Source organism: Odocoileus virginianus, chromosome 20, assembly GCF_023699985.2.
Source record: "Odocoileus virginianus isolate 20LAN1187 ecotype Illinois chromosome 20, Ovbor_1.2, whole genome shotgun sequence".
Lineage (NCBI taxonomy): Eukaryota > Metazoa > Chordata > Mammalia > Artiodactyla > Cervidae > Odocoileus > Odocoileus virginianus.
In genome coordinates this window covers 8584415-8609591 of record NC_069693.1, presented here as the reverse complement: position 1 = coordinate 8609591, position 25177 = coordinate 8584415, and the positions used below count along the sequence as shown (strand labels likewise).

Here is a 25177-nt window from a genome sequence, read left to right as displayed (position 1 = left end):
CTCAGTGCACATGTTTTTATTTCTGGATGATATAAAATAATAAACTTAAAAAAACACTCTGAACCAAACACTCTAATGGCTCCCCCAAATCAATGTGACCCCTCTTCCCACCCCGATAAATAGAGACTTCTGTCTGTCAGTCCACCCGCCCACCCCCATAACCCCCTTTGCTATAGACATACTCTGGGTATATATTACTCTACTCGGCAATAGACATCTCCCGAAAATATAATTGCAGCCTCACCACCTGACTCTACCTGGGCCCCATGTTCCTGGGAACCCCACCCTCTGCAGTTTAGACCACCCGCCACTGCAGCACGCTGGTGTCCTTGCCCCCCGTGGTCAGGGCCACACTGTCGTCCCACAAGAAGGCCACATTTGTCACATGGCTACTGTGTCCGCCGTATTTGTGGCTGAGGGCCTGTGAGAGGGAAAGAAGGAAGCAAAAAGGAGGTCACCTGTCTCATTCACTGCTGTATTCCCTGTGCCCAGGTGGATAGTAGGTACTCAGTAAATACATCTTGACTTAATAGGATAAAAGAACCAAAGATTTCATAATGCAGATGCTCAGAGCTTTAGCACTACAGACTCAGAAATTTATCAAGTTTCAGGTTAAGAAAGGCCCTTGGGATAAAGTCATTGTCCTCTTTGTATAGATGGGAAAACTGGGATCCTGAAAGGGTTGCTTGGTACCTCCACCCTGCCAGCTCCCACAGAGACTCACTCGAGGCTGACAGCAGGGGTAGCTGAACAGGTGGACTTTGCCAAAGTCATCAGCTGAAGCCAGCAACTTCCCATCATGGGAGCGGGCCACGGCATTGATGTCAGTACCATCTGCTCCCTCGGACCAGATCCCTGCGGACAAGATTGGGGGTGGGCAGTGATGATAAGATATCAGTTGGGGCCAGGAACCCCCAAGGTCAGCAGACCCCAGCTGCAGCCTCCCTGCCTTCCTCTCATCTAGCCTGTCTCTAGCCAGGGAGGAGAGTTGAAATAACCTTTCAGAAATATGTATCTGACCCTATCTTCCATCATTCAAAACCTTCTCATGGGGAATTCCCTGGTGATCCAGTGTTTAGGACTCCATGCTGTCACTGCCAAGGGCCTGAGTTCAAGCCCTGGTTGGGGAACAAAGATCCCATAAGCCACACAACGTGGCCAAAACAAAACAAAAACCCTTCCACAGTCCAGGCTTCTCACCATGACCCCCATGCTCTGCCAGGCCCCTCACACTGGTCCAGCCTTGTCCTCACCAGTGCTTCCCTTGAACTCGGCAATGACTTAGCCATCCTGCCTTCTTGCATTTCTCCAAATAGCAAGCTCTGTCACCTCTGGGCTTTTATACATGGCTATTATTCCCTTTGCCTAAAGACTGCTTTCCTTCTTCACCATACTGGAATGTAACTCCTCATCCTGCAGGGCCCAGTTTGGATGTCCCTTCCTCCAGGAAGTCCTCCCTGACTCCCTGCTAGCCTGGAGCCAGATGTCCTCTCTGGAGTTCCTTGCCTCAGCCTGATCTATTCTGGGTTGTCTGGGGACAGGTCTATCTTGTCCATTGGATTGTGAGACCCATGATGGCAGGGCCAGGGCTGTCGTGGTCACCACTGGGCCTCGGCACTGCCCAGCTGTGCAGAGAGGTGCTCAGGGAGTATGTGTTGAGTACATTAATGCCTGAATGAACTCATGACTGGGACACAGGCCGTGCAAATCTCTCTGGGCCAGGCACCAACCCCATTTGTTCTCATTTCATTACAGTTCAAAGGGACCTGAGCAGTCATCTCACCCTCCTCTCTCCTCTGACACAAACACTGCTGCTCACATGGGTAAAGGAATGAGTTCCCCAGCCTCGTAATAAGAGGCTGAAAAAACCACCAGTCAGGGATATTTCTCAGAACTCCTGTCCTCAGTAAGACTCTGTCCATTCCACAACTTACCAAACACCCCAAACCCTAAGACACAAGTAGCCGTGGCCCATTCCACGTTCCTCACAGTTTCAGCAGTAGTGATCTGCTTACAGGTAGATGAATCCCCTGGGGTAGAAAACAGAGGTGAGATGTTCAGAGCACAAAGAACTACTGACAACACACCCATTTCACAGACAGTGGACACTGAGGTCCGAGACAGGAGGTTAAGGTCCCGTGGCTTATTCTACCTCTTCAGACTGGCTGAGGGGGCTAAATCCTTGGTGGTGATAACACCCCAAGGCCAGAGCAAGGGTATCTGCTTAGAAACCTGTACCCAACCCATCCAACCAGAGAGGGGAGGAATTGGTTAAAAGTTGGGTCCACCAGGGAGGAAACCAGAAGTCAGGAGACCAGCCCAACAGATCAGCCCCTGAATACACCAGCCAGAGGAGAGGGATTTGAATGCCCTGCCTTATCTGCCAGAACCCAGGGAAGGCTAAGCAAATCGCACATGCGCAGTAGAGAGGCTGAGGGAGGCGTGACTTTGGGTTTCAGAGAACTCACAGTACAGAATCTCGTAGTCCCCAGAGTTGGTGACAAAGCAGCTGCTGTCCTGGGCCCAATCCAGGTGGGTGATAAAACTGGAATGGCCCTGCAGGGGAGGGGAGGGGCGGGGTTAGAGCTGGAGAGGGCAGGATCCGACCAGGATGGGGGGAAGGCAAAATACAGAGGTCGGGTGAAAACACAAGGGGTCTAGAGGAAGGATACACAAGCCTTTGGAGTGTGGGGCCAGACTACCACGGGCAGGGGCAGACCGTGATGGGCAGGGCCAGACAAAGAGGGCTTCGAACACAAGGGGAGTTTAGAACAAGTGGGCCGAGCTAGACACAGAGGGGGCGGGCTTTGAATGCAAGAGGCTGGGCTATAACACAGAGGGTGTGTTAGGAATGTGAGGGGCGGGGCTACACGAAGGGGCGGGCTTAGACTGTGAGGGGCGGGGCTACACGAAGGGCGGGCTTAAAACACAGGAGAGGGTAAAGGTATTGTGCGCCCAGCTAAGACTCCTAGACGTAATCAGGGCAGTCAGTTGAGTGTTGAAGCTGTGCTCCCTTGAGGCAGAAAACTGGTTAATTCTGCACCCCCTGGACGGCGTGGCGGCGCGGGCTGGGGGCCACGGCCCACTCACCGAGCACTTGCCCAGGCGGCTGACCTTGCGGCCGCCTTGGTCCACCGTGTACACGTACACCAAGTTGTCGTGGGAGCCCACGGCCAGGTACGCCCCGTCTGGGGGAGGGGGAGGGGGCTATGAGGAAGCACCCAGGTTCTACCCCCTCCTCTCTCAGATTCAGCCCCCCCACTATCCCAGATAACTCAGTACTCCCGAGCTCCATCCCTACCACAGTCCTGGCCCCACCCCTAGTCCGGGGCCACACGGGCTCCAACCCTTCCTCCTGCCTGTAAACCAGCTTTTCTGTTCCCAGGCCCTGCCTCTCCAGCGTCCCCCGTCGCCTTCCTTACCCGGAGAGAAGCTGACCACTGAGATCTGTTCATTCCCATCGGTATGGATGGCCACCAGGTCATGGGTCTCCGTGTCCAGCAGCAGCCATCTTTAAGGAGAAGGCGTGGTGGGGGGAGGAGGGGTGAGCTGATCTGGTAGAGAGGGGTGGCAATCTGTGGGGCCTTGAGGGAGGGACCCCAGAAAGATATGGGAGAAAGCAGACTCCCAACGAGGAATGATGGGAGATCAAGTCCTGGCAACCATTTGGGACCTAATTATTGTTCTCTGTAGGCTTTGGGGCAGTAGGGAAGGAGGGGGGAATCAAGGGATAGTTCCTGGGGGGAGCACAGAAGCCCACCTCAAATGCCCGTCAGTGTTACCTGCCAGTCACTGTGCCGACGGCCAGGACAGAGCCACTGGGGTGAAAGCCGGCAGAGCGGGCAGGATCCTGAGGAGGGAGAGAAGAGGGAGAGAAGAAACAGAGCTGGAAGCTGGGGTCCCCATCCATCTGGCCCACCTTCCCAGCCTCAGAGCCTGCCTAAGGGTTCTCACTTCCCTCTGCTCCCCTCCGGCATCCCCCTGCCACAGACACTCAGAAAACACTCTCCTTCCCTTTAACATGTTGGCTTGAACAGAAAACATTCCTCCTGTCACTGTGGACTCTAGATCCTTTTTCACTCCTGTTTTAAATTCCCACAGCTTTATTCACCCACGATGATCTCCCTAGGGATATTTCTAGAAGTGAGGCTGTTGGGATCAAGACTGTCCATATTTCTAAGACTTTTGATACATCATGTCAATCTGCTTGCCATAAAATTATATCAGCTTAGCACCAGGTGTGTCAGAGTGCCTGTTTCTCCACATCTTTATCTAATCTCCAGCAAAAAAAAATATTTAATTGGGGTGTGGGGCAACAGAGCACCATGGAATCAGACCTGGCTTCAAACAGTGGCTCTGACACTTCCTAGTGATGTGACATCAAATAAGCTTCTCCATCCTGGCCTTGGTTGTCTCAGATGGAGAACATCAACACACACACTTCCCAGGACTATTATAAGCAAGGTGTAAAGCCCCGAGAATGGTAAGCTGGTAAGTAAGATGGCCCACAGGAAGCACTCAATAAAAGTCAGCTAGGATTGTAATTCAGAGAAGGCACTGGCGACCCACTCCAGTACTCTTGCCTGTAAAATCCCACGGATGGAGGAGCCTGGTAGGCTGCAGTCCATGGGGTCGCTAAGAGTCGGACATGACTGAGGGACTTCACTTTCACTTTTCACTTTCATGCACTGGAGAAGGAAATGGCTACCCACTCCAGTGTTCTTGCCTGGAGAATCCCAGGGAAGGGGGAGCCTGGTGGGCTGCCATCTATGGGGTCGCACCGAGTCGGACACGACTGAAGTGATTTAGCAGCAGCGGCGGCAGCAGGATCGTAATTACACTTGTTGATGGGCAAGTGATTTTACCTTTCTGGGCCTGTTTCCAAGTGAGGATCCATCATTCCTACTGCCTTGTGGAGGTTGGGGGCGGAAGCAGTTAAAAAGATGATGTTATCTGCCAGCCTGGATGGGAGCTAGGTTTGGGGGAGATTGGATACATGGATACGCACGGCTGAGTCCCTTTGCTGTTCACCTGAATCTACCACAACATTGTTAATTGGCTATACCCCAGTACAAAGTTAAAAATTTTAAGTTAGGAAAAAAAAAAAGATGATGTGGGTAAAGTGCTAACATAGTTTCAAGCATGGTAGGGAGACTGCCTGAAACAGGATAACCTAAGGGAGCTTGTTACAAACTGCAGAATCTGGGACCAAATTCAGACTTTTTGAATCAGACTTCCTGTGCTTAGAGCTCATGATTTCGATTCTGTGTTTCTGACATCTCAGGTGGTTCTGATGCCCTGGCTAGAAAACTGCTGTGCTGAACATGGAACCTGGCATATAGTAAGTGTTCAGTTAGCAGCCAAGGTGAGGATTATTACATATGGCCCCAGTAATCTCTAGGACACACCATCCCTGACTCCTAGAAATTGAAAGGCCATCAAATGTTCCAGGATCACGGGTAACCCTGGATTCCTAGAGTAAAACCTCAAAAGGTGGTGTGAAGACTATGACAAATGACTTTCTACTCTCCCATACTGCACAGGCAAGGGAGCTTAAAAACTACATTGCCCAGAAGCCCATGCGGCTAGGGTCAGCTGTGATTTGTGTCCAACAATCAGTTACACTACTGTGGGCTCTGGAAGACGAAAAGTAGAGGCCCCACTCTGCCACTTCCGCTGACCAGTTAGGTTGTGAAAACATTTGCTGTGCAGGTGAGCAGCCACTAGCCTTGAAAGGCAAGGGCTCAGAGGATCTGGTTTTGGTCACTGCAAATACAGCCAGCATTGAGTCACTCTAGATTTAGCAAGACAGTGCAACAGAACTTTCTACAATGATGGAGATGTTCTGTATCTGCACTTGCCAATTTGGTAGCAACGAGCCACATGTTCTGGCTCAGCAGGTAAAGAATCTGCCTGCAATGCAGGAGTCACAGGAGATGCAGGTTCGATCCCTAGGTTGGGAAGATCCCCTGGAGCAGGAAATGGCAACCCATTCCAGTATTCTTAGCTGAAGAATTCCATGGACAGGGGAGTTGGACACAACTGAGCAACTGAGCATGTACACACGCATGCAGTCACATGTTTGGAATGTAGTTAGTGCAAAGAAGAAACTGAACCTTTTATTCTTACAGTTAAAGTTAAGTTTGAAGAGCCATATGTACTAGACAGTATAGCTCTAGAGCCAACACTTGAGTGACCACAGCATCCTGATTCCTGGATCACAGTTATGAGGACAGAATTTTCTTGAACCCAGTGGTTCCTGACTCCCCACCTTCCTATGAAAAAGGCAGCAGCTCCTCAGGCAGGTCAGGTCTGGGGTGTTGTTCTAGGCTTCCTTCCAGTCGAGAACCCACTCCCCCAGCCCTCCCAAGCAGGTTTGTAAGCACCCTATTCCCTGCATTAAATCTCATTCTGCTAAAAGACACTGGGTGTGGTTTCTGTTTGATGTACTGAACCCTGACACATTGAGACAGGTGGTCCTGTTAGAAGGGTGTATCAAGTCTCCCAGCCCCTTACCTCGATGGTCCTACTCCACAGGGGCTGGTGGGACTCCACACTCCACAGGTGCACCAGCTTATCCTGCCCGCATGTCACAAACTGTGCCCGGCTGGGGTGCGTGGCCAGGCCCCACAGCTCTTCCATGTGGCCCTGGCAGGAAGGAGAGATTACAGCATGTAGACCACCAATCCAGATCTTTCCTCCGCATCCCCCACCTCTGATGCCAGAAAGAAGTGCTGGACTAGCCTCAGCAACACACTCTCCCCACAGGTGACCCAGGGACGACGCTTTGCCCAGGGTATCTGAAGGAGGCAATGATTGGGCAGACCCCTGCCCCAGTGGGGGGGCTCCAGGCAAATGTGCCCCCTCCCCTCAGACCTCTGCTTTCCAGTTTGTACAATGAGAAGCAAGAGACGTGGTGAGTAGGAGCTTAATCTTAGGTGTCCGACAGTGCCCAGAAGGCTGTGGGAAACCATGGCGGGTACTCAGCCTGGTGAGTCTGACCATATCTCACTTATTAACTATGGCAGTCACCTGGGCAGGTAACTTCTCCTTGAACCCTCGGTTTCATCTCCTGTAAAATGGGTCCAATCACTGTATGTGTCTCATGGCATTCTGCTTACTCAAATTGTGGATTGAAAGTGCAAATACATGGAAGGTGTATGAGGTTGGTACAAAGTGCTCACCAAATGAAACTGGCTGACTATTATTAGTAATAATAACATACTGTATTAATATATTATTAAAATAATTAACTATGATAATCAACAGAACTATAATTATTGATAGTAGCATAATTATTAATGCTAAATAACAGAATTCTAGTAATGCATTAATATATAACTTGGGAATTCCCTAGTGGTCTAGTGGTTAGGGCTCTGCTTTCACTGCTGGAGGGCACAGGTTCAATCCCCGGTTGGGGAACTAAGATCCCACAAGCCACACAGTGTGGCCAAAATAATGAAAAAATTTTAAAAATATGTATAACTAATACTGTAGAATGTTGATGCTATTATCAGGGGTCTTTAAAGTCCATTCTGGCCTTGGGACACCTAGGAAATCCCTCTAGTCCTTGTTTTTCCTCATCTTCTTCAATGGAAATAAGAATCATAGTATGTGTGTGTGTTCAGTCACTTAGTCATGTCCAGCTCTTTGTGACTCCGTGGACTCTAGCCTGCCAGGCTCCTCTGTCCATGGGATTTCCCAGGCAAGAATACTGGAGTGGGTTGCCATTTCCTTCTCCAGAGGATCTGTCTTCCCAAACCAGGAACTGAACTCATGTCTTCTGAGATGCAGGCAGATTCTTTACTACTGAGCCACCTGGAAAGCTCCTAAGAGCCAAAAGGGGGAATCTAAACCCAGTTGCATGGATCTCAGTCACCTTGTAAGAGGGAAAATGCATGTTGGGAGTGACGGAAGGGGAAAACCACTGAACAAGAAACAATTTTTTTTTTTTCCCTTTTTGGCCATGCCATGCAGCATGTGGGATCTTAGTTCCCAGACCAGGGATCGAACCTGTCCATGCTCTCTACAATGGAAGGTAAGAGTCTTAACCACTGGACCACTAGGGAAGTCCCAGCAAGGAGCAGCCAAGATTCGATGAGCACTTACTCTATGCCAGGCACCATTCTAAATGCTGTATATGAATTAACTCATGGAATCCTTATAAAACCCTGTGAGGTCAGTTGTGTTACTCTCTCGTTGCATAAAGGCACAGAGAGGTTACTCATTTGCTTCATATCACACAGCGAGTGAGCGACAGGGCTGTCTTTCACTCCCAGGCAGTCACTCCCCAGAATTCATATTCTAAGCCATCCTTCTAGACCACCACTTGGTAGGTGGGCTTAAAAAGCCTGGATGTGGGATAGACTTGTGGTCCACCAGGAGGGAGGCGTGGGCATCTGGGCAGACCTCACAGGGTCTTCCTAGAGCCCTGGAGCTTGAGACCTGCAAGGCGTGTGGCCCGAGGCCTGTGGGACAACCTGCCAGGGCACTTACAGAAACAGGACACCGCCCTGATCAACAGGGGGCAGTATAGCTCCAGCGGGGTCCTGGGAACACCCTGCTGTGCTACCAGTTAACCCACTGCTGGACCAGGGGGTGTTCTGCGGCAGGAGTCCTAGGTCAGGGGTGGGGTTACAGGTCAAAAGCAGGTAGAAGGAAGGTAAGAGGTGTTAACCAGGCCAGAGGATAAGGAATGGGGCAGGGAGGTGAGGAGAAACGGGAGTGGTAAGAGAGCAGTGAATGGTACAGAGGAGAGGAGACAGGCAGGTCGGGACAGAGCAGGGCAGGCGCAGAAGAGATGCTCACCTGGACCAGCAGCGAGAAGCCGGTGTGGACAGAGCCCTGCAGGATGGAGTTGCGGGTGGTCCCCACGTACAGCGTGTCTCCCCGGCCCTCCGCCACGGTGCGCACGGGGCCGAAGTCCTCGGGGACCTGGGTGTGTGTGTGGGGGGGTGGGCAGATGAGTTTAGGACATGAGAGGTGGGGGGTGAGATGGCTGGATAGCACCAACGATTCAACGGACATGAACTTGGGCAAACGCTAGGAGATAGTGATGGGACACGGAGGCCTGGCGTGCTGCAGTCCATGGGGTCGCAAAGAGTCAGATGCAACTTAGTGACTGAACAGCAACAACAGAGGTGAGGGCAGGGTGGGGATGGGGGAGACAGGCTGGGAGAGCAGGGTCTAGTGTTAGGAGCCCTGGTGGGGTGGTGGGAGATCTCCTCACCTTTGTATGAGCCTCTCCCCCTCCTCACCTCCACCTCCTGCAGTTTGCTGTAGTCGGAACCCCAGAGGACCACCCGCCGATCGCGGCCCCCGCCGGACACCAGCGTCCCGTCCCGCAGGGCGCAGAGCCCAAACACGCCGCCGTCGTGGGCACCCAGCACTGCCTGTGTGATTCGGTTCCCACCTGCGGGGTGGCCAGGGGCAGGGGTCAGCATGCGGAAGCTGCCCCCACGCTGACCCCAGAAAACACCTCAAACTCTCAGTCCCACATCCAGCCATTCACTCACCTTTTCTTCTACCTACCCTCCCATCTACCCAACCACCCTACCATCCATCTAAAAGCCATCTGGAAAGATAGCGTATTCATTTACTCATTCTTCTATTCACTGAGTAGGACAACTCCTACATTCATTCACTGCCTTATTCATTCATTCCTTTGCCTGGAACAAACCATCCTTCCATCCATCAAACCTGGGTTAACCCATTCATTTTCAAACTTGATCACTACCATGGGGTTTGCAGAGGACAAGGGAAGGGAATACGTGAAGATTTCATGCAGGTGGGGATAGAGCTGAACGTTGATGGAGGCATTAGAATTGGTCAAGTAAGGATTTAACCTGTTGTATCATACCCAGGGCTTCCCAGGTGGTACTAGTGGTAAAGAACCTGCCTGCCAGTGCAGGAGACGTAGGATAAGTGGGTTGGAGCCCTGGGTCGGGAAGATCCCCTGGAGGAGGGCATAGCAACCCACTCCAGTATTCTTGCCTGGAGAATCCCATGGACAGAGGAGCCTGGCGGGCTACAGCCCATAGGGTTGCACAGAGTTAGACACAACTGAAGTGACTTAGCACGCATGCACGCACATCATACATTCAAAGGGAGTCAGGGAGGACTGGGTTGGGGACCAAATGGTGGGGTGACACTGACCTTTGCCCCAGACATAGAGGTTCCCTCCAGAGTCCCCGGTGACCACATCGCCACCCTCCAAAAAGGTCACACACAGCACGTACTTCGGTTTCTCGTATTTCTAAGGTGGGGGAGAAGGGGATGTGTCAGAGGGTCACTGAAGCTGGGTGGCCTCCCCGAGCTCACCCACCAGCCAGGACCATGGCCCAGGGGATGTCTTCCTTGCTTCTAGGTGCAGCCCTGTGAGGAGCATCCTTGTCTCCAGTGTACACCCATGGTGTCACATCGCCTAGTTTCTGACCCCACCGACTCCCTTCCCCACCCCAGACCCCCTTCCTCCCTCCTCTCTCTCATCTTGACTTCTGTCCCAGTCTCTCCTCAGTTTCCCCTGCTGTCTCCCCCTCTCTGCCCCACCCCTCTCCTCTCCTTCCCTCCCCCCACCCGTCTGCCTCTAGATCCCTCCCCCTGCCCTGCCCCACCCTCTTCTCAATATCTCCGTTTCACCTCCATCTGAGCCTGGTATTCTCAGGGCCTCCTCTGTTGGGGTGGAAGACCCAACTCTCACCAAAGGCGGGCCTCTGCTTCCTGCTGTTTTTCTCTCTCTCCCAGTCACCAGGCTCCGACCTCTCTATTTATCCAGAGTATTGACAACCACAGCAACCCATTTACCCAGCACCCACGATCTGCTAGGAGCTCTTCATCCCACTGAATCCTCACAACTTGAAAGAGTTGGGGAGGAACATCCCCTGGTCTGAATAAGGGAACTGAGGCCCCAGCAGGCAGTATCTCAGCATCCCTACAAATTCCAGGCTCTGTGGCGTCTCCAGCTGTCTGCAGGGTCCCTGCCAGCCGCTCTCAGGGTCAGCCAGTCCCGGGACCCCTGGCACTCACCTCAAAGAGGCCCTGCCGCTTGCTCAGGCTGCCCCCCTCCAGGTTCCAGAAGTAAATGTGGGATTTCCCACAGGTGATGAGCACGGTGGGGTCTGTGGGGTGGAAGGTGGCCACCAGCACGGCCTCGTTGGAGCACTTCAAGGGGTGGAGGAGACTCAGAATGAGGACCTCAACGCCACCAGGACCACCACACCCATCCCAGGAAGGACTGCCCTAAACACAGCTGTGTGGGTTGTGTACTGCACACCTGACTCGCCTGTATCTCTCCTATACAGGCAAGCTAAGGAACAGGCAGCAGGGCCAGTGAAGCTTTATTGCCTTCTTCACCAATCTCGTGGCAGACACGTGGAAAGCCCTCACTTTGCACCAAGCTCCATGCCAAGCCCTTTACATCCATCAACTCATTTAACCCCACAGCACCCTGAGAGGTAAAGCTCATTAGTGCCGTCCTTTACAGATGACAAAGTGAAGCTCAGAGAGGGGAAGTCACTTGCCTAAGGACACACAGCCAGACTCTGTCTGGAATCAAGTCACTGGGAGCCCAGCCTCTCAACTACTTCTCTTTCCCCAAACCATGGGCCTTCCATCCTAGGTCTCTTGCCCCCAGCCCAGAATGAGCACATGACCTTGGGCAAGTAGCTCTCCCCTCTACCATGCCTCGGATTCCTCATCTGTAAAACAGGCCACCATCCAGAGATGCGAGTCAAGGTCTATCTTAGACATCGCTGGGCAATTGAAACAGCAGCCACCTTGTACTGATCCTCCTGTTTGGCCTGGTCTGCCCACCCCATATCCCAACATCAAAGCCAAATTTTCCCTACAGGGGAGATGCTACCATAACTCTCATTTTACAGATGAGACAACTGAGGCACTGAGATAGCAAGCCAGTTGCCTGAAGTCACACTGCTAGCAGATGAAAAAGCCAGGACTTCGAGGTGAATCTGACTCTGGACTCATGAACACTGAGATCTGGCCACCACAGAGGGACCCCAAGGAATGAGGATTGAAAAAAAGGGGGGGTTACAAGGGGGTTACTTCACCTTGACATCCACCACCTTGGTCTCCTTGGCCCAGTCCCACACAGAGAGCACGTGATCGTTGGATTCATCTACCGCACATAGCAGGTTGCCCCCATTCTAGGAAGAGGAGAGAGGATGGGGGGAGGGGCAGACAGCTCTGGACCTACCCCCCTCTCCCCACCCCCAACACTAATACCTTGCCCACTGGGGCATTAGCCACTCAGGCCTGTTTTAAGATTTTCAAAGGCCCTGGCCCAAGGCATATGGAACACATTAAAATACACTCCCCATCCAGGGCCACACACATTTTAAAGGCTGTTTATAGTTTTCCTTTTGAAATGACTAGTCCCTAAGAAATTCATCTAATTTCCCCTCAGCTACAATTTCTCTGCAACCAGCACACCCTCAGGAATTCTTACTAAGAGCATCTAACCTGCCTCTTTATTCTGTAATGTAAGACTATGAAGTTAAACAACTAATAAAGTTGGGACAAAGTTGCTGTTTTATATCTTTAGTTAAGCACAGGTTAGTTTTGACTTTGCAGAGTTTTTCTTTCCCCCAGCCGCCGGCAACAAAATAGCTTTATTTCTCCAAAGGTCTCAGAAAACCTGTGAGGCTTTTAAATGGTCAGTGGGAGGACCAGTTGCTTTTTATTTCCTGATTCGCTGCAGCCACTACTTTGGTGAAATGCAATAAAAATGTAAAATATGATTTTAGGAAAAAACCACCAATCACACACCTGGATATTGTGGGAATGTCAAATTGCTTTACAAATTCCTAAAGCCTTACTCTTGATTTCTGTACTTACCTCCCCCATATCTGCCAACACCCATGATCTGGATGGTACTAGGAGCAGGGCTGCGCTAGACACAGGGCTTAAAATGCCTACAGATAAGGATCCTTCCAGAATGAAAGGTGGTGTGAAAAATAATGCAAAAAGCATTACCTGATCTACAAAGGATCGTTGCGGAGTCTGTCTGGGGGCAGACATGTTGTTTTACTGTTGTTTAGTTGCTAAACCGCGTCTGACTCTTGCGACCCCATAGACTGCAGCCTGCAGGCCCCTCTGCCCATGGGCTTTTGCAGGCAAGAAGAGTGGGGCAGGTTGACCATTTCCTCCTCCAGGGGACCTTCCCGACTCAGGGATCAAACCCACGTCTACCCACACAGGCCAGTGAATTCTTTATGGCTGAGCCACCAGAGCAGGCGGGTGAGGCTGCAACTGTGGGCAACTGTGGGCGCACAGCCTGACGGGCAGGGGCCCCGGGACTGGGGCCGGGGGCGTGGCCAGCACCCGCGACGCCACGATGAAGGCGTGGCCTCCAACCCAGAGGGGAACCCGGGGCAGGCGAGGGTCCAGGGCCGGGCGTGCGCAGGACTTACAGATTTGGAAAAGCCCACACAGCACACAGCTCTGTCAAACACCCCCAGGCCCAGCACGTGTAAGGTGGAGAGGGAGACGGAGTCCCAGATGCGCACGTGGGGCGGCAGCGGCTGCAGGAAGGAGAGAGGACAGTTACCTGGGGGGCCTGGCTCCCTAACCCTCCCCCCGACTCGGCACCCACAACTCCATCCCAGCCTCCGGGTCCTGCTCCCTCCACTGTTACCTTTCCCTCCTTAGTGGTGCCCGCCACCTGTCCGGTAGCGATGGTGACCATATCAGGGTGGACAGCCAGGCTGAGGAGAGAAGAGCCGGTGGAGGGGACTCAGTGGGTGAGGGGGGGGCAGGGCTGACAGCAGCCCACGACCCCTCCAGCTGCAGCCCCAGTCATGATGCCTGATTATTCATTCTATAGGTTGGCTGAATGAGTTATTTTTAATCCAGCAGTCCCCGGCATTTTTGGCCCCAGGGACCGGTTTTGTGGAAGAAAACTATTCTTCAGATGGGGGAGAGGGAGATGGTTTGGGGATAATTCAAGCGCACTACATGTATTGTGCGTTTTATTTCTATTATTTTTACATCAGCTCCATCTCAGATCATCAGGCTCCATCATTAGATGGAGCTCCATCATTAGATCCATCATTAGATCCCAGAGGTTGGGGACCCCTGAGTTAGTCAATGAACAATAATTTAGTTCTTCAGTAACAATAAGGGGACACTCTGGGTACCCTGGCTCAGAAGCAAGACTCAGGCCTCTGGTCTCTAACTCAGGGGCCCACAGGGCTCAAGCCTGAACCAAAATGACCAGGAGAACACACCCATCGACAGGGTGGCTGCCACCACGGGATTCCAACACACTGCGGGGCTGTCTGGTGTGCCTGCTTGAAGTTTTCAAAAGAACTGAAAAATCCAGGTATCGGAGTGAATTCACAGACATCTGAAGTAATGATAATTAATCCACGATGTTTTCCCCCCTGAATTCTGGCCAAGTGAAGACCTGGCCCCACCCACCTCCCCTATAATGCCCTGTGCATCCTCCCCCCTGGCCTCACCACTTGATGTCATCATTGTGTCCCAGGTAGTGCCGCTGCCTCTGCTCCTCCACACTGTACAGAACGGCCACAGAGGCCACGAAGTACACTATCTCCCCCGTGGGCAGCAGGTAGAGGTTGGCTCGGCAGTCTCGGCCGCGGTAACCGTAGCTAGAGATGCCCAAGGGCTGGTTAAGGAGCGTATTTTGCATTGCAGCTGTTAGCAGACTCCCAGATGAAGGTCATAGGAGCTAGGTTTTCCTATTTCCACTCTTAGCCCTGTAGGAGGTTGAATACCCCCCCCCACCCCCGCCAAAATATGTCTACTGTGGGACTTCCTTGGAAGTCCAGTGGACTCTGAGCTTCCAATGCAGGGGATGCGGGGTTCAATCCCTGGTGAGGGAACTAATGTCCCACATGCCACCCAGCCAAATAATGAAGAAAAAAAAAGTGTCCACCAAAATATTACCACCTGGAAACTGAGAATGTGACCTTACTTGGAGAAGGATTCTTTGCAGATGTAATTAAGGATCTCGAGATGAGATCATCCTGGATTATCTGGCTGGGCCATCTCAGTCCAGTGACAAATGTCCTTTTAAGAGCCAGGGAACAAAAAGACCCCGACACTGGGTGGGACAAGGCAGCGTGAGGCTGGAGTGATGGAAGAACCAAAAGGCTTGTCAGCAGCCACCAAAAGCTTGGAGCCAGGGAAAAATTCCCCCAGAACTTCCAGAGGGACCGTGGCCCTGCTAGCACCTTGATTGGGGATGTCTGGCCCCAGAACTGTGAGATTTTTCTGTTGTTTTAAGCCACCAAGTTTGTGGGCATTTGTTAAGAGCAGCCACAGGAAACTAATCTGTCTACCCTTCTTCCCCAGAGGGATCCTGTTAAAACCTATTATCACTAAGTCAGTTTACACGTGTCCCCTGCTCAGGCTTTCTACTCAACTGTCAGCTCCTTAGAGAGGCCTTCTCAGCCTCTCCTAAATAGTTCTGAGATATTTAAAACTGCAAACCGGAATTCCCTGATGGGTGAGTGGTTAGGAGTCAGCACTTTTACTTCCGGGGCCCAGGTTCAATCCTTGTTTGGGGAACTAAGATCCTACAAGTCTCGCAGCATGACCAAAAAAACCCTGCAAACTCGAGACTTCTTGACAAGCCAGTGGTTAAGACTTCCCCTTCCAATGCAGGGGGTTCAGGTTTGATCCCTGGTCAGGGAGCTAAGATCTCACATGCCTGGGTCCAAAAAAGCAAAATAGAAAACAAAAGCAGTACTGTAACATATTCAATAAAGACTTAAAAAAAAAGTCCATGTCAAAAGAAAAAAAACCTTAAAAAATAAAGAAAACCCATACACCCTCAATGCCCCCACCCACCCCCCTCTTAATTTTCCTGCAGTACATTCACCAGCATCCCACATGTTCCGTTTTTGTTTTTGCCACACCCCATGGCAATTCCCCAACCAGGGATCTAACTTGCACCCCTTGCATGGGAAGTAGTGTCTTAACCAGTGGACCACCAGGTAAGTCCATCTGTTAAACGTGTTCTGTGTCTCCCCAACTAGAGTGCCTGCTCCAGGAGGCCAGGGACCTCTGTCCCTGTTTACTGATGTACCCCTTGTGCCTAGATGAGGTCCTGGTACACAGCGGACATAGTAGTTCAATATTTGTTGAAGGAATGTGACCCCTCGTCTGTTCAGAACTTTCTGTAGCTCCCCAGTTCCCCTAAGAGAAAGCCCAAGCTCCACTTGCTGGCCTCATTTGCCCTTCCCTGGTCTTAGCTTCTGCCCTCTGATGCTGCTGCTGCTAAGTTGCTTCAGTCGTGTCCAACTCTGTGCGACCCCATAGACGGCAGCCTACCAGGCTCCCCCGTCCCTGAGATTCTCCAGGCAAGAACACTGGAGTGGGTTGCCATTTCCTTCTCCAATGCCTGAAAGTAAAAAGTGAAAGTGAAATCACTCAGTCATGTCCAACTCTTAGCGACCCCATGGACTGCAGCCTACCAGGCTCCTCTGTCCATGGGATTTTCCAGGCAAGAGTACTGGAGTGGGGTGCCATTGCCTTCTCCTGCCCTCTGATGCTGGATTTCCCCAAAACACCAAGATCATGACCATCACCCAGGTCTTGGCACTAACCGTTCCCTTTGCCTACTACACGCTACCTGCCACCTTTCTCAGCTATCACATCCTCAGAGCAGGCCCCAGTCTCACTTCGTCTGCTGGACTCATCCTACTTATCTGATTAATGTGGTAACCGCACCCAGTCCTTGATGAGACTGTCAATTGCACGGCAGCCAAAACTGAGCTGTTTTGTTCTCTTCTGTAACTCTTCCTCCAAGAAGCCTTCCCTGATGCCCAGGCTGGGCCGGCTGCCCTCTCTGGGTTCCCCCATCCCAGCCTTGCCCACTCTAAGTTGTCATCGTCATGGGTTCTGTCCCCACACTGGACTATGAGCCCAGGAGGGCAGGTTGATACTAATTTGAGGACTGTTGGGCCCCAGCCCTTAGTCCCAGAATGTTCGCGAAACATTTGAATGGATGTCAATATGCCTATCCCGACCCCATAGAAACTGCTTCACCCTGCAGCCATTTTAGGGCTGGGGAATGAGGCCCATATGGACTTTTGCTGTCTCAGCTGCTTTTCTCCTGATGCTCGCTTATCAAGCCAAGCCTGGCATGACAGCATGGTATTCTTCAATTCCTGCGAATATTTCCAGCTGCCTTAAAGAGGTTCCGGGCTCCAACTATTCCTGCCTCCTCCAGAGAAAAAACCAAGGCCAAAAGAGGAGGACAGGAAGTGGGTCCCCAGGATGCGAATCCCAAACCCCAGTCTGTGTTTCAGAAAAAGCTTAAGGCTCAGAGTCAGAGTTCTGGCCTCAGTTCTGCTCTGATTCCCTAGGACAGGGCTGGGACCCCTCTCGTGGCCTCAGTTTTCTCACTTGGAAAGTAAGGGGAATCATTCCCAACCTGCAGGCCTCAGAGGGCTCTTGAAGAACACTGGCTGTAAAAACATATTCTGAACCCTACAAAAGAGAAGGATCATATTATTCGATGTATTTATATTGAAAGAATTCTGAACAGTGGCTGGCATACAAAAAGCGCTCAATAGGGACTTCCCTGGCAGTCAAATGGTTAAGACTCCACACTTCCAATGCAGGGGACATGGGTTCAATCCCTGGTCAGGGAGTGAAGATCCCACATGCCATGTGGCATGGTCAGTACGTACTCAATAGTGATTAGTTATTATTTTAATCAATCTCTGTTTATAGGGCACATATTATGAGCATATTGTTTCACAGTCTTATGAATCTGAGATCATGACACCCACTTTTCAGAGGAGGCACAGAATGGCAAGGTGATTGGTCCAGGGTCACAAATCCAGCCAGAGGCTGGGCTGGCATTTCAACCTATTTCTGCCAGGCTCCAAAGACAGGGTTCTTAACCAGCACCAACTTCTTTCATTTCTCACATTCACCAAACTCACTCTGACCACAGAGCCCTTTGACCTGCCGTGCCTTCTGTTCTTCCTATGAAAGTGAAGTGAAGCTGTTAGTCACTCAGTTGTGTCTGACTCTTTGCGACCCCATGGACTACAGCCCACCAGGCTCCTCTGTCCATGGAATTCTCCAGGCAAGAATACTTAAGTGGGTAACCACTCCCGGGGATCTTCCAGACCCAGGGATCGAACTCAGGCCTCCTGCATTGCAGGCAGATTCTTTACCATCTGAGCCACCAGGGAAGCCCCGGCCCCTAAATGTTCAATTCTCAGCTCAAATGCCCCCTCCTCAGAGAAACCCAGTTACTCCTCTCACTTGAGCTTACTGTATGACCAGCATTTATTACTTAGCTGAAATTATCTTATCTGTTGCCTCACTGGCCTCAGTCTCCCCCACTTTAGAAAGTGAGCTCAGGGAACCTAGCCTGTGTGTAGAAGAGAATCTGATAGATGGAGGGCACTCAGCAAATGTTTGCTGCTCTAATGAATCATAAAAGTCACGTGAGAGACTCCAGGCTCTTCCTGATCCCTCACGTCATAGATGCCTGGGAAGTCCCACCTTCAGTACAAAGACCCTCCCTCTAGCTGCAGTCCCACGGAAGGGCTTCTGTCCCTTCCGGATTGTGGGGGTGCGGGGTGGGGGTGGGAGGAGCGGGAGAAAGAGATTAAAGTAAAAGGATACACCCAGTCCAACTTGAATCGTCGCGCAGGCAGCTCAGAGCGTGTGTCCAGGCTGTAGGTGGGGACCAGCTCATCCGGGATCAACATGGGCACAGGGCGGCCCCTCAGGAACATTTTCACCGAGCCCTCCTCTGCTAGGATGCATACCCCCAGAGGTCAGGTGCTGACACCAGTCCACAACCCCGCATCCTCTCCCCTTCTGAATTCACTTTTTAAATGTTTTTTAAGTAAAAGAGGGAAGGGGTGGGGGGTGGAGATGAGGTCAAAGAGGTTTCCTGACCTCCAGCTCTGGCCTCTCACCCCAGCGAGGCCCTCCCATTCTCCCTACTTACCCATGCTGAAGATAACTTCTTTGGTTTTGCTGTCAGGAAAGGATAAAGAAGGGGGGAGGGGGGGAGAAAGAAAAGAAAGCCCTAATTAGCAGGCAAGTCAGAAACTGGAAGAAACCACTTCCCCCACCCCACGGCTCTCCCGAGGTCTTTGGTGAGTAATGGGGGCGGGGGGGCGAGTAAGGAGCGGAGCGCTGCCTCTCTGCAGGCCGTGTGCTTTGCTCGGTTGATCTTGCAGAGCCTAAGACACAGGCCCAGAGAGGCAGTGATCGCCAAAGATCACACAGCATGAAGGGGCAGGGACGCGATCCTGGAAGCGGGGAGTCACAAGGTACCCCTCCCTCCTAAGTCAGCACGGTTCTCCCAACGCTGTCCACCCCCAGTCCCACAGCGCCCCAAACTTCTAGCAGAAAGGGAAGAGGTGAGGGTTTAAGGGAAGGGGCGTGTCTCTACACTCCTTTTTGCTGACGGAAAGAGGTGATGCCCGCGGGTCTGGGTCCCCGGAGAAAGGGGAGACCTGGGTCCTGCTAGTGCAAGGAGGAGGGGGTGTGTGCGAGAGGGTCTCACCCAGGTCCAAAGCTACTCATGGCGGCGGCTGGCGGCGCTTCGGAGCCGGGGGTGGAGCCGGGACCAGCTCCGCCGCTTCCGGCCCTGGGAGGCGCCCGCGCCGCCGCGCCCTGCCCCGCCCTCCGCCGCAGACCCCGCAGCCGGAGGTTCACGTTCCGGGGCTGTGGGGTCCTGACACCAGACTCTTTTGTCGGGGGAGGGAGAGTGTTTTTTGAGAACACGGACTAGAGGACATGTGTGCCTGAGTTCAAACCCAAGCTCCGCCAATTCCCAGCGTTGTGAACTAGTTGCCAAACCTCTGCCTCGGTTTCTTCACTTTTCACTTGGGGATAACAAACCTCCTGGGCGATTGTGAAGCTTCAGTTGGTTAATTCATGTAAAGTGCCTTGTGTAGTACCTGGCACATAGCTCTGTGTACGTGTTTGCTATTATTTCAGTGGGGTGAAATGTGTGGGTTTTTGACTCCGGTCCAGCCTTAGTCCGCCCCACCCCCCAGCCTTGACCTTGCCCACCGCATCGGGACTCCACACTCAGGTTTTTACACCGCCCAGACATTCAATCTGGCCCGGCCTCTGGGAACTTGACCTCGCCCAACATTCTGATCATAGTCCCACCTCTCCTTTTGACCCTACCCCTGAATCCACAGCTCCTCATGGAAACTCCTATCGTCTTCAGGTCTGGTCAAGCAAGCAGACCAAGATAACCTTCACTCTGAATCCCTGCAGACCTACGAGGTCTGTCCACGTCCACCTATGACCACAGTTCAATTCAGTCGCACAGTCGTGTCCGACTCTGCGACCCCGTGGGCTGCAGCACGCCAGGCTTCCCTGTCCATCACAATTCCCGGAGCTTGCTCAAACTTATGTCCATAGAGTCGGTGATGCCATCTAGCCATCTCATTCTTCTGTCGTCCCCTTCTCCTCCTATGACCACACTCAGCCTTCAAATTCAAACCGCGCCCATTTCCACCTTGGCAGCGCCCAGGCTTCCCTCCTCCCAGTTTCTTGCACCGGACACTATTGCGCGTGATCTCAGCCCATTACCCTCATCCCAGATTCTGATTCTGCCCAGTTTACCCTCTGGCCACGCCCTCAAATTCCTTTCACGCCCGTTCTTCTGATTACCCTATTTCCTGCAGAAACTGCTTTTAGAGCCCTGACCTGACTGCCTCCCGGAGACTCCATGCGGGAGTCTCCCTTTACCTTAATAACCACGCCCACAATCCTGGCTCCTCCCTAACTTCTACTCGGACTCTTCCGAGAGACTTGACCGTCCACGCCTCCTATGCTCTAGTCCAGTCTCTAAAGTTTTGACCACGCCCCTCAGTGTTGGCTCCGCCTTCTCGTGCCTTTCACTACTACCACGCAGTCTCAAGATTGGTCCCTCCGATCCTCCTGCACCGTTTCCGCTTTCTGAACTAGATGACCATGCTTTAGGTTATTACCTCGTGGCCTGGGGCATCACCCTAGTCTCCTCATTGTTTTCCAAGCCTCACTGAGGTCTTGGTCCCACCCTTTGCGGTACAACCCCTCTTTGGACACTCACCCTTCCTTTTTGGCGCTGCAGTTGCTGCTGGAGGATGTGGTGCGGCTGCGGGGGTCCTCGCGGCGCACGGAGGCGAGGCGCTCTGGTGACAAGTAGCGCCGGGCACTGCTAATAGAGAGCAGACAGTTAGCAGGCGAGTGCCGGAGGCGGGCGAGAACTTTTCAGGACTTTCCCCTGCTGATGTTCAGACACCTGAGTCCATCCCTTTTCATATAAACAGCCTCCGAGGTCTTGGAAGAGGCGGGGGATCCCGACTTCCACGCTTACCTGCGCCCAGAGGTCGCCTCCTTTTTGGGGGAGGATGGCGACGTGGCATAGCCGCCCACGCGCCGCGGGGGTCCTGAGCCATTGATGGGCGTCCTGGTGGGAAGACCTTTCAGGAGCTGACACACTAGAGGGATGGAGTTAGAGGACAGAAGAGGATGAGTTTGAAGTCCAGGCCCCAGCCCCTACCACTTCACCCCTCTAGTCTAGTGAAGATACCGGAGGCAGTGGTGCCTAGGCGAGGAGGAGCCCGGCCCTTGGGGGTGCCCCGCGCACGCAGCGCTGCGCCTTGCTCTTCGCATGCCCGCAGGCGACGCAGCGCGTCAGCCAGCGCCGCCTTTAAGACCGCCAGCTCATCTTCCTGCAGCTGCAGCCGCTGCTCCAGCGCGGACACGCGGTCGTCCACCTCCATCCCGCTCGTACCCGACAAATTGTCATCTGGAACGCAAGAGATCGCTGGCTGCGAGGGCCACCCAGGAGCTCCAACGCCCAGGGGGAAGTGTCCCTCCCACCTGCCCGGGGCTAAGTCCGGGGCCAGCCACGCCCCCTTCATCTCCCGCGACCTGGGGCTGGACCGCCTGGATGTGGGCCAAGAAGAGGGGAAGGAAATCCCCACGGCTCTCAACCCTTGCCCGCACACTCCTCTCTGCCGCAGCGCCCTGGAGGCGTGACCTTAGGGAAGTCCCTTCCTCGCTAACCTTCTAAGAAAGAGTCTACAAATCAAGAACCTCTCGACTCTGGTTTTAAGATTCTATGACTAAGATGCTAAATACCTATGAGTGATATCAACATCTTAAGGATGACATCAACTTTTCCCGAATGACACCAACATTCTAGAATTGATCCCCAATATCCTCTGACGAATATCGAGACTTTTTATCGCGGGTACTAACATTCCCTCTCTGTTTCTAAGACTTTCCAAGCCAAAAAGGTCTGTGCCTGGTCCCTCTCCGCTTTCTCTCCTCACCGAGCTGTTCGACCCCAGAACTTGCTGCAAGGACAGAGTTTCTGCGGCCCCTGGCGGCAAATTTGGGAGTTGCAGGCAGCTCCTCGAAGACCCGAGATTCGCGCAAGGGGATCTGACACCCAAACTAACTTCCCCGACCCAAGCTTCTCTCCTCTGATCCTCTTTTTAAATGTAGCTTCTGCCCCACGCCCCTGACTCGGCTCTCCCTCTCCTCTCTAGATGCAGCCAAGTAACTCCTCCTCCATCTCCCGCGGCCCTCATTTTCCCGAAGTGGGAGGGGCAGAGTACCAAAGTGGTCCCCCCTCCCCCTTTCCTCCCAGACCACTCATACCCAGACTCATTGCTGGCAAGAACCAAGGAAGCCCTGGCTCCCAGTCCGGTGGAAGTAAAGGTGGTAGCCTTAACAGGAACGGGGCTTGGAAGTAGCACCTGCTATCCCCCGTCCATAGGACGCCCCGCCCGTCCGCTGGGCTCCGCAGTGCAGCCAGCGGTCCCTCCCTCCCTCCTCCACCCCCTGCGGCCCAATCGCTTGCCTGGCCTCGCCTGCCCTGCCCCCCACCCAGCGCCACTCTGGTCGGGTGCCTGGACCTGCATTGGAAGGTGGGGGTTAGGTCTGGGGGAGAGAGCTGTCAGGGCTCAGAACTCATAAGAGAAGGAATCTCAGGGTCCTGTTGGCATTGCGTTTTGCAAAAGAGGAAACTAAAGAGGGAGGATGGGGGAGAGTGCAGAGATCACCGAAGGCCGAACAGCCAACAGGGGAGGTGCAGGATGGCCTGATCACCTCCTTGTGCCAAGACCCCTCTTACTTACCATCAGTAATACTATACTACCCCCCAAAATGAAATTTGTCATAGAGAGCTGACACATGCAAGACACTTAGCATCTCACCAGGCTCTGGTATGTGCTCAGTAAACCCAGAATATAATTAAATGTTATTATGGTACCCACACTGGAAGAGGGCATGGCAACCCACTCCAGTATTCTTGCCAGGAAAATCCCATGGACGGAGGAGCCGGGAGGACTACCGTCCACGGGGTCGCAAAGAGTTGGACGTGACTGAAGCGACTGAGCACATGGTACCCAATGTCCCAGCAACTCTAGTAGCTGTAGTATTATACCCATTTTAGGAGGCGAGGAGATAGATGGGGACTGAAACCCAAAGAAATGAAGTTACTCATACATGGAAACACAACCTTTGAGTCCTGGAACAGGTATTTGACCCGGACTTAGGCACCCTGTCAGCTTGACTCTCAGAGGAGCTGAGGAGGACAAAAATGAACATTCTGGTCCCTGACCCTGGGGTGTATGCCCAGAGGTGAGCCTCCAAATGGGAGTCCCTTCTCAGGCACCCAGAGTGAAGTGGAGGAACTGTTACCTTGCCCCTGTAACCCCCATCCAGAGAGCCAGCTTATTCTGAGGCCTTGACCCACCCAGCCCTCACCCACCATGACTCAAGTCCTCTGCTCCCTCCTGCCGGTTCATTCCCCCACCTTCAGCTCTTTTGCCCAGAAACCAGCCCCTACTTCCCACTTCTCCCCTCTGCCTCCAGCTCCCCTCATTCGAGTCTGACACCCACAGTGGCCCTTCTTTTTCATGTCGATTTGTCTAGGGAGAAGGGATGAGTCCTAATGGGCGGGAGGGGTGGGGCCTGAGGACTTGGGGGGGTAGAGTGGAGGCAAAGTCCTCTGGTCATCCTGCCTAGTCCCACACCCAGCCCCCAAGCCAACACCCATTTCCACTCTCCCTCAATCGGTCCCTCTGCTGAGGAGAAGGGAGAGGGTCCCGGAGGACTGAGAGGGGCTGGAGAGAGCAGAGTTCCAGACCTCCAGGCCTTCCCTCCTGCAACCCTAAGCTCCTAAAGGCTCTGCTCCCTTCTCTCGGTTCAGCCACCTGGAGAAAAAGAGGAGGGTCGAAGAAGGTGGGGGACTGGGATCAGGGCTTTGGGGATCAGGCACCTTGCTATGGGGTCAGGGTCCTGCTAGGGGAGAAAGGAGAATCTTCAGCTAGGAGCGAGGATAGGGACTTGGAAGGAGGAGGCTGGGGTAGAAGAAGATAGGTCCAGCCCTGGGCGGGGCCAGGGTCGGAACTGAAGAGGGGTCTCACCGTTGCAATATTGAAGCAGCGAGGACGTGTCGTAGAGGCCGCAGAAGGCTGGGCCGCGCTCCGCCATCGCCCCGCCACATCCACCGCCGGCCCCCCCGGTCCCAGCTCGGGCCCGGTCTCCCCCCCCAGGCCCTGCCTCCCGTTGCCATAGCAACGCCCTTCGTTCCAGCATCCCCAGCTCGTCCCGCCCGGCATCAGGAGGCCGACGCCGGGCCTGGCACCGGGGTCATCCCCCAGGATGCCCAGAAAGGGGGAGGGGGTCGGGACACCCCCTGCCAGGCCCCCCAACACAATCCTCGGGCCGGGATTGGTTGAGCCGAGATCCCTCTCGGTACTGTCTGGTACCGCCCACAACAGGCGCGTATTCTCTCTAGACCCCCTCCTCGCCTGTTCAGGACCAATGAGAGCCTGTCGCGCAGGCCCCCTCCACCAATAGGAATGCAAAAGGGTTGGAAGGGGCAGGGCCTTCTTTGCTTTTTAGCCCGAAGCATAGCCCCCGGCTCTTAGAGAAAGGTAGGGTGGAAGAAGACCCTCCCACATCCCCCAGACCTTCCTAATCTTTTCCTGGATTTTCGAGAAGACCCCTTGTAAGACCAAAGCCTGACCCTGGAGCCTCAAATCCACCCAGATACCCACAAGCTCCGCCCTGGAACTCTTATTCTAGCTCATCTCTTAGAGCTCTTGTTTATTCTATCTACACCAGCCCTCAGGGCTCTTAGCTCCACCCCCAGAACCCCGTTGGGGGAGCTAAAGTTCTATTCCCGACCCCAGAG

The 25177-nt window shown here is 53.2% G+C and overlaps 1 protein-coding gene across 7 annotated transcripts; it reads right to left on the bottom strand.

Annotated features, from left to right (window-relative positions):
• On the bottom strand, positions 1-24761 carry EML2 (EMAP like 2). 7 transcript variants are annotated; one of them, XM_070450684.1, is made up of 22 exons: positions 24405-24757; positions 21554-21772; positions 21338-21461; positions 21071-21178; positions 18962-18990; positions 18631-18763; positions 14478-14627; positions 13652-13721; positions 13428-13538; positions 12066-12161; positions 11026-11160; positions 10156-10255; positions 9258-9412; positions 8809-8934; positions 6517-6648; positions 3783-3850; positions 3423-3511; positions 3091-3188; positions 2469-2556; positions 1935-2030; positions 725-855; positions 1-421 (listed from the first exon to the last, which is right to left on the bottom strand). In XM_070450684.1, the coding sequence occupies exons 1-22, from the start codon at positions 24574-24576 to the stop codon at positions 296-298; spliced, it is 2556 nt and encodes an 851-aa protein (XP_070306785.1). In that variant the 5' UTR covers positions 24577-24757; the 3' UTR covers positions 1-295. The 7 variants fall into 7 exon arrangements, 6 of the variants coding, with proteins under 6 accessions (XP_070306785.1, XP_020753781.2, XP_070306786.1 ...); XM_020898122.2 differs by having other exon boundaries at positions 18631-18760; XM_070450685.1 differs by having other exon boundaries at positions 18631-18760; positions 21071-21175.
• Positions 24762-25177: the final 416 nt, after the last annotated feature.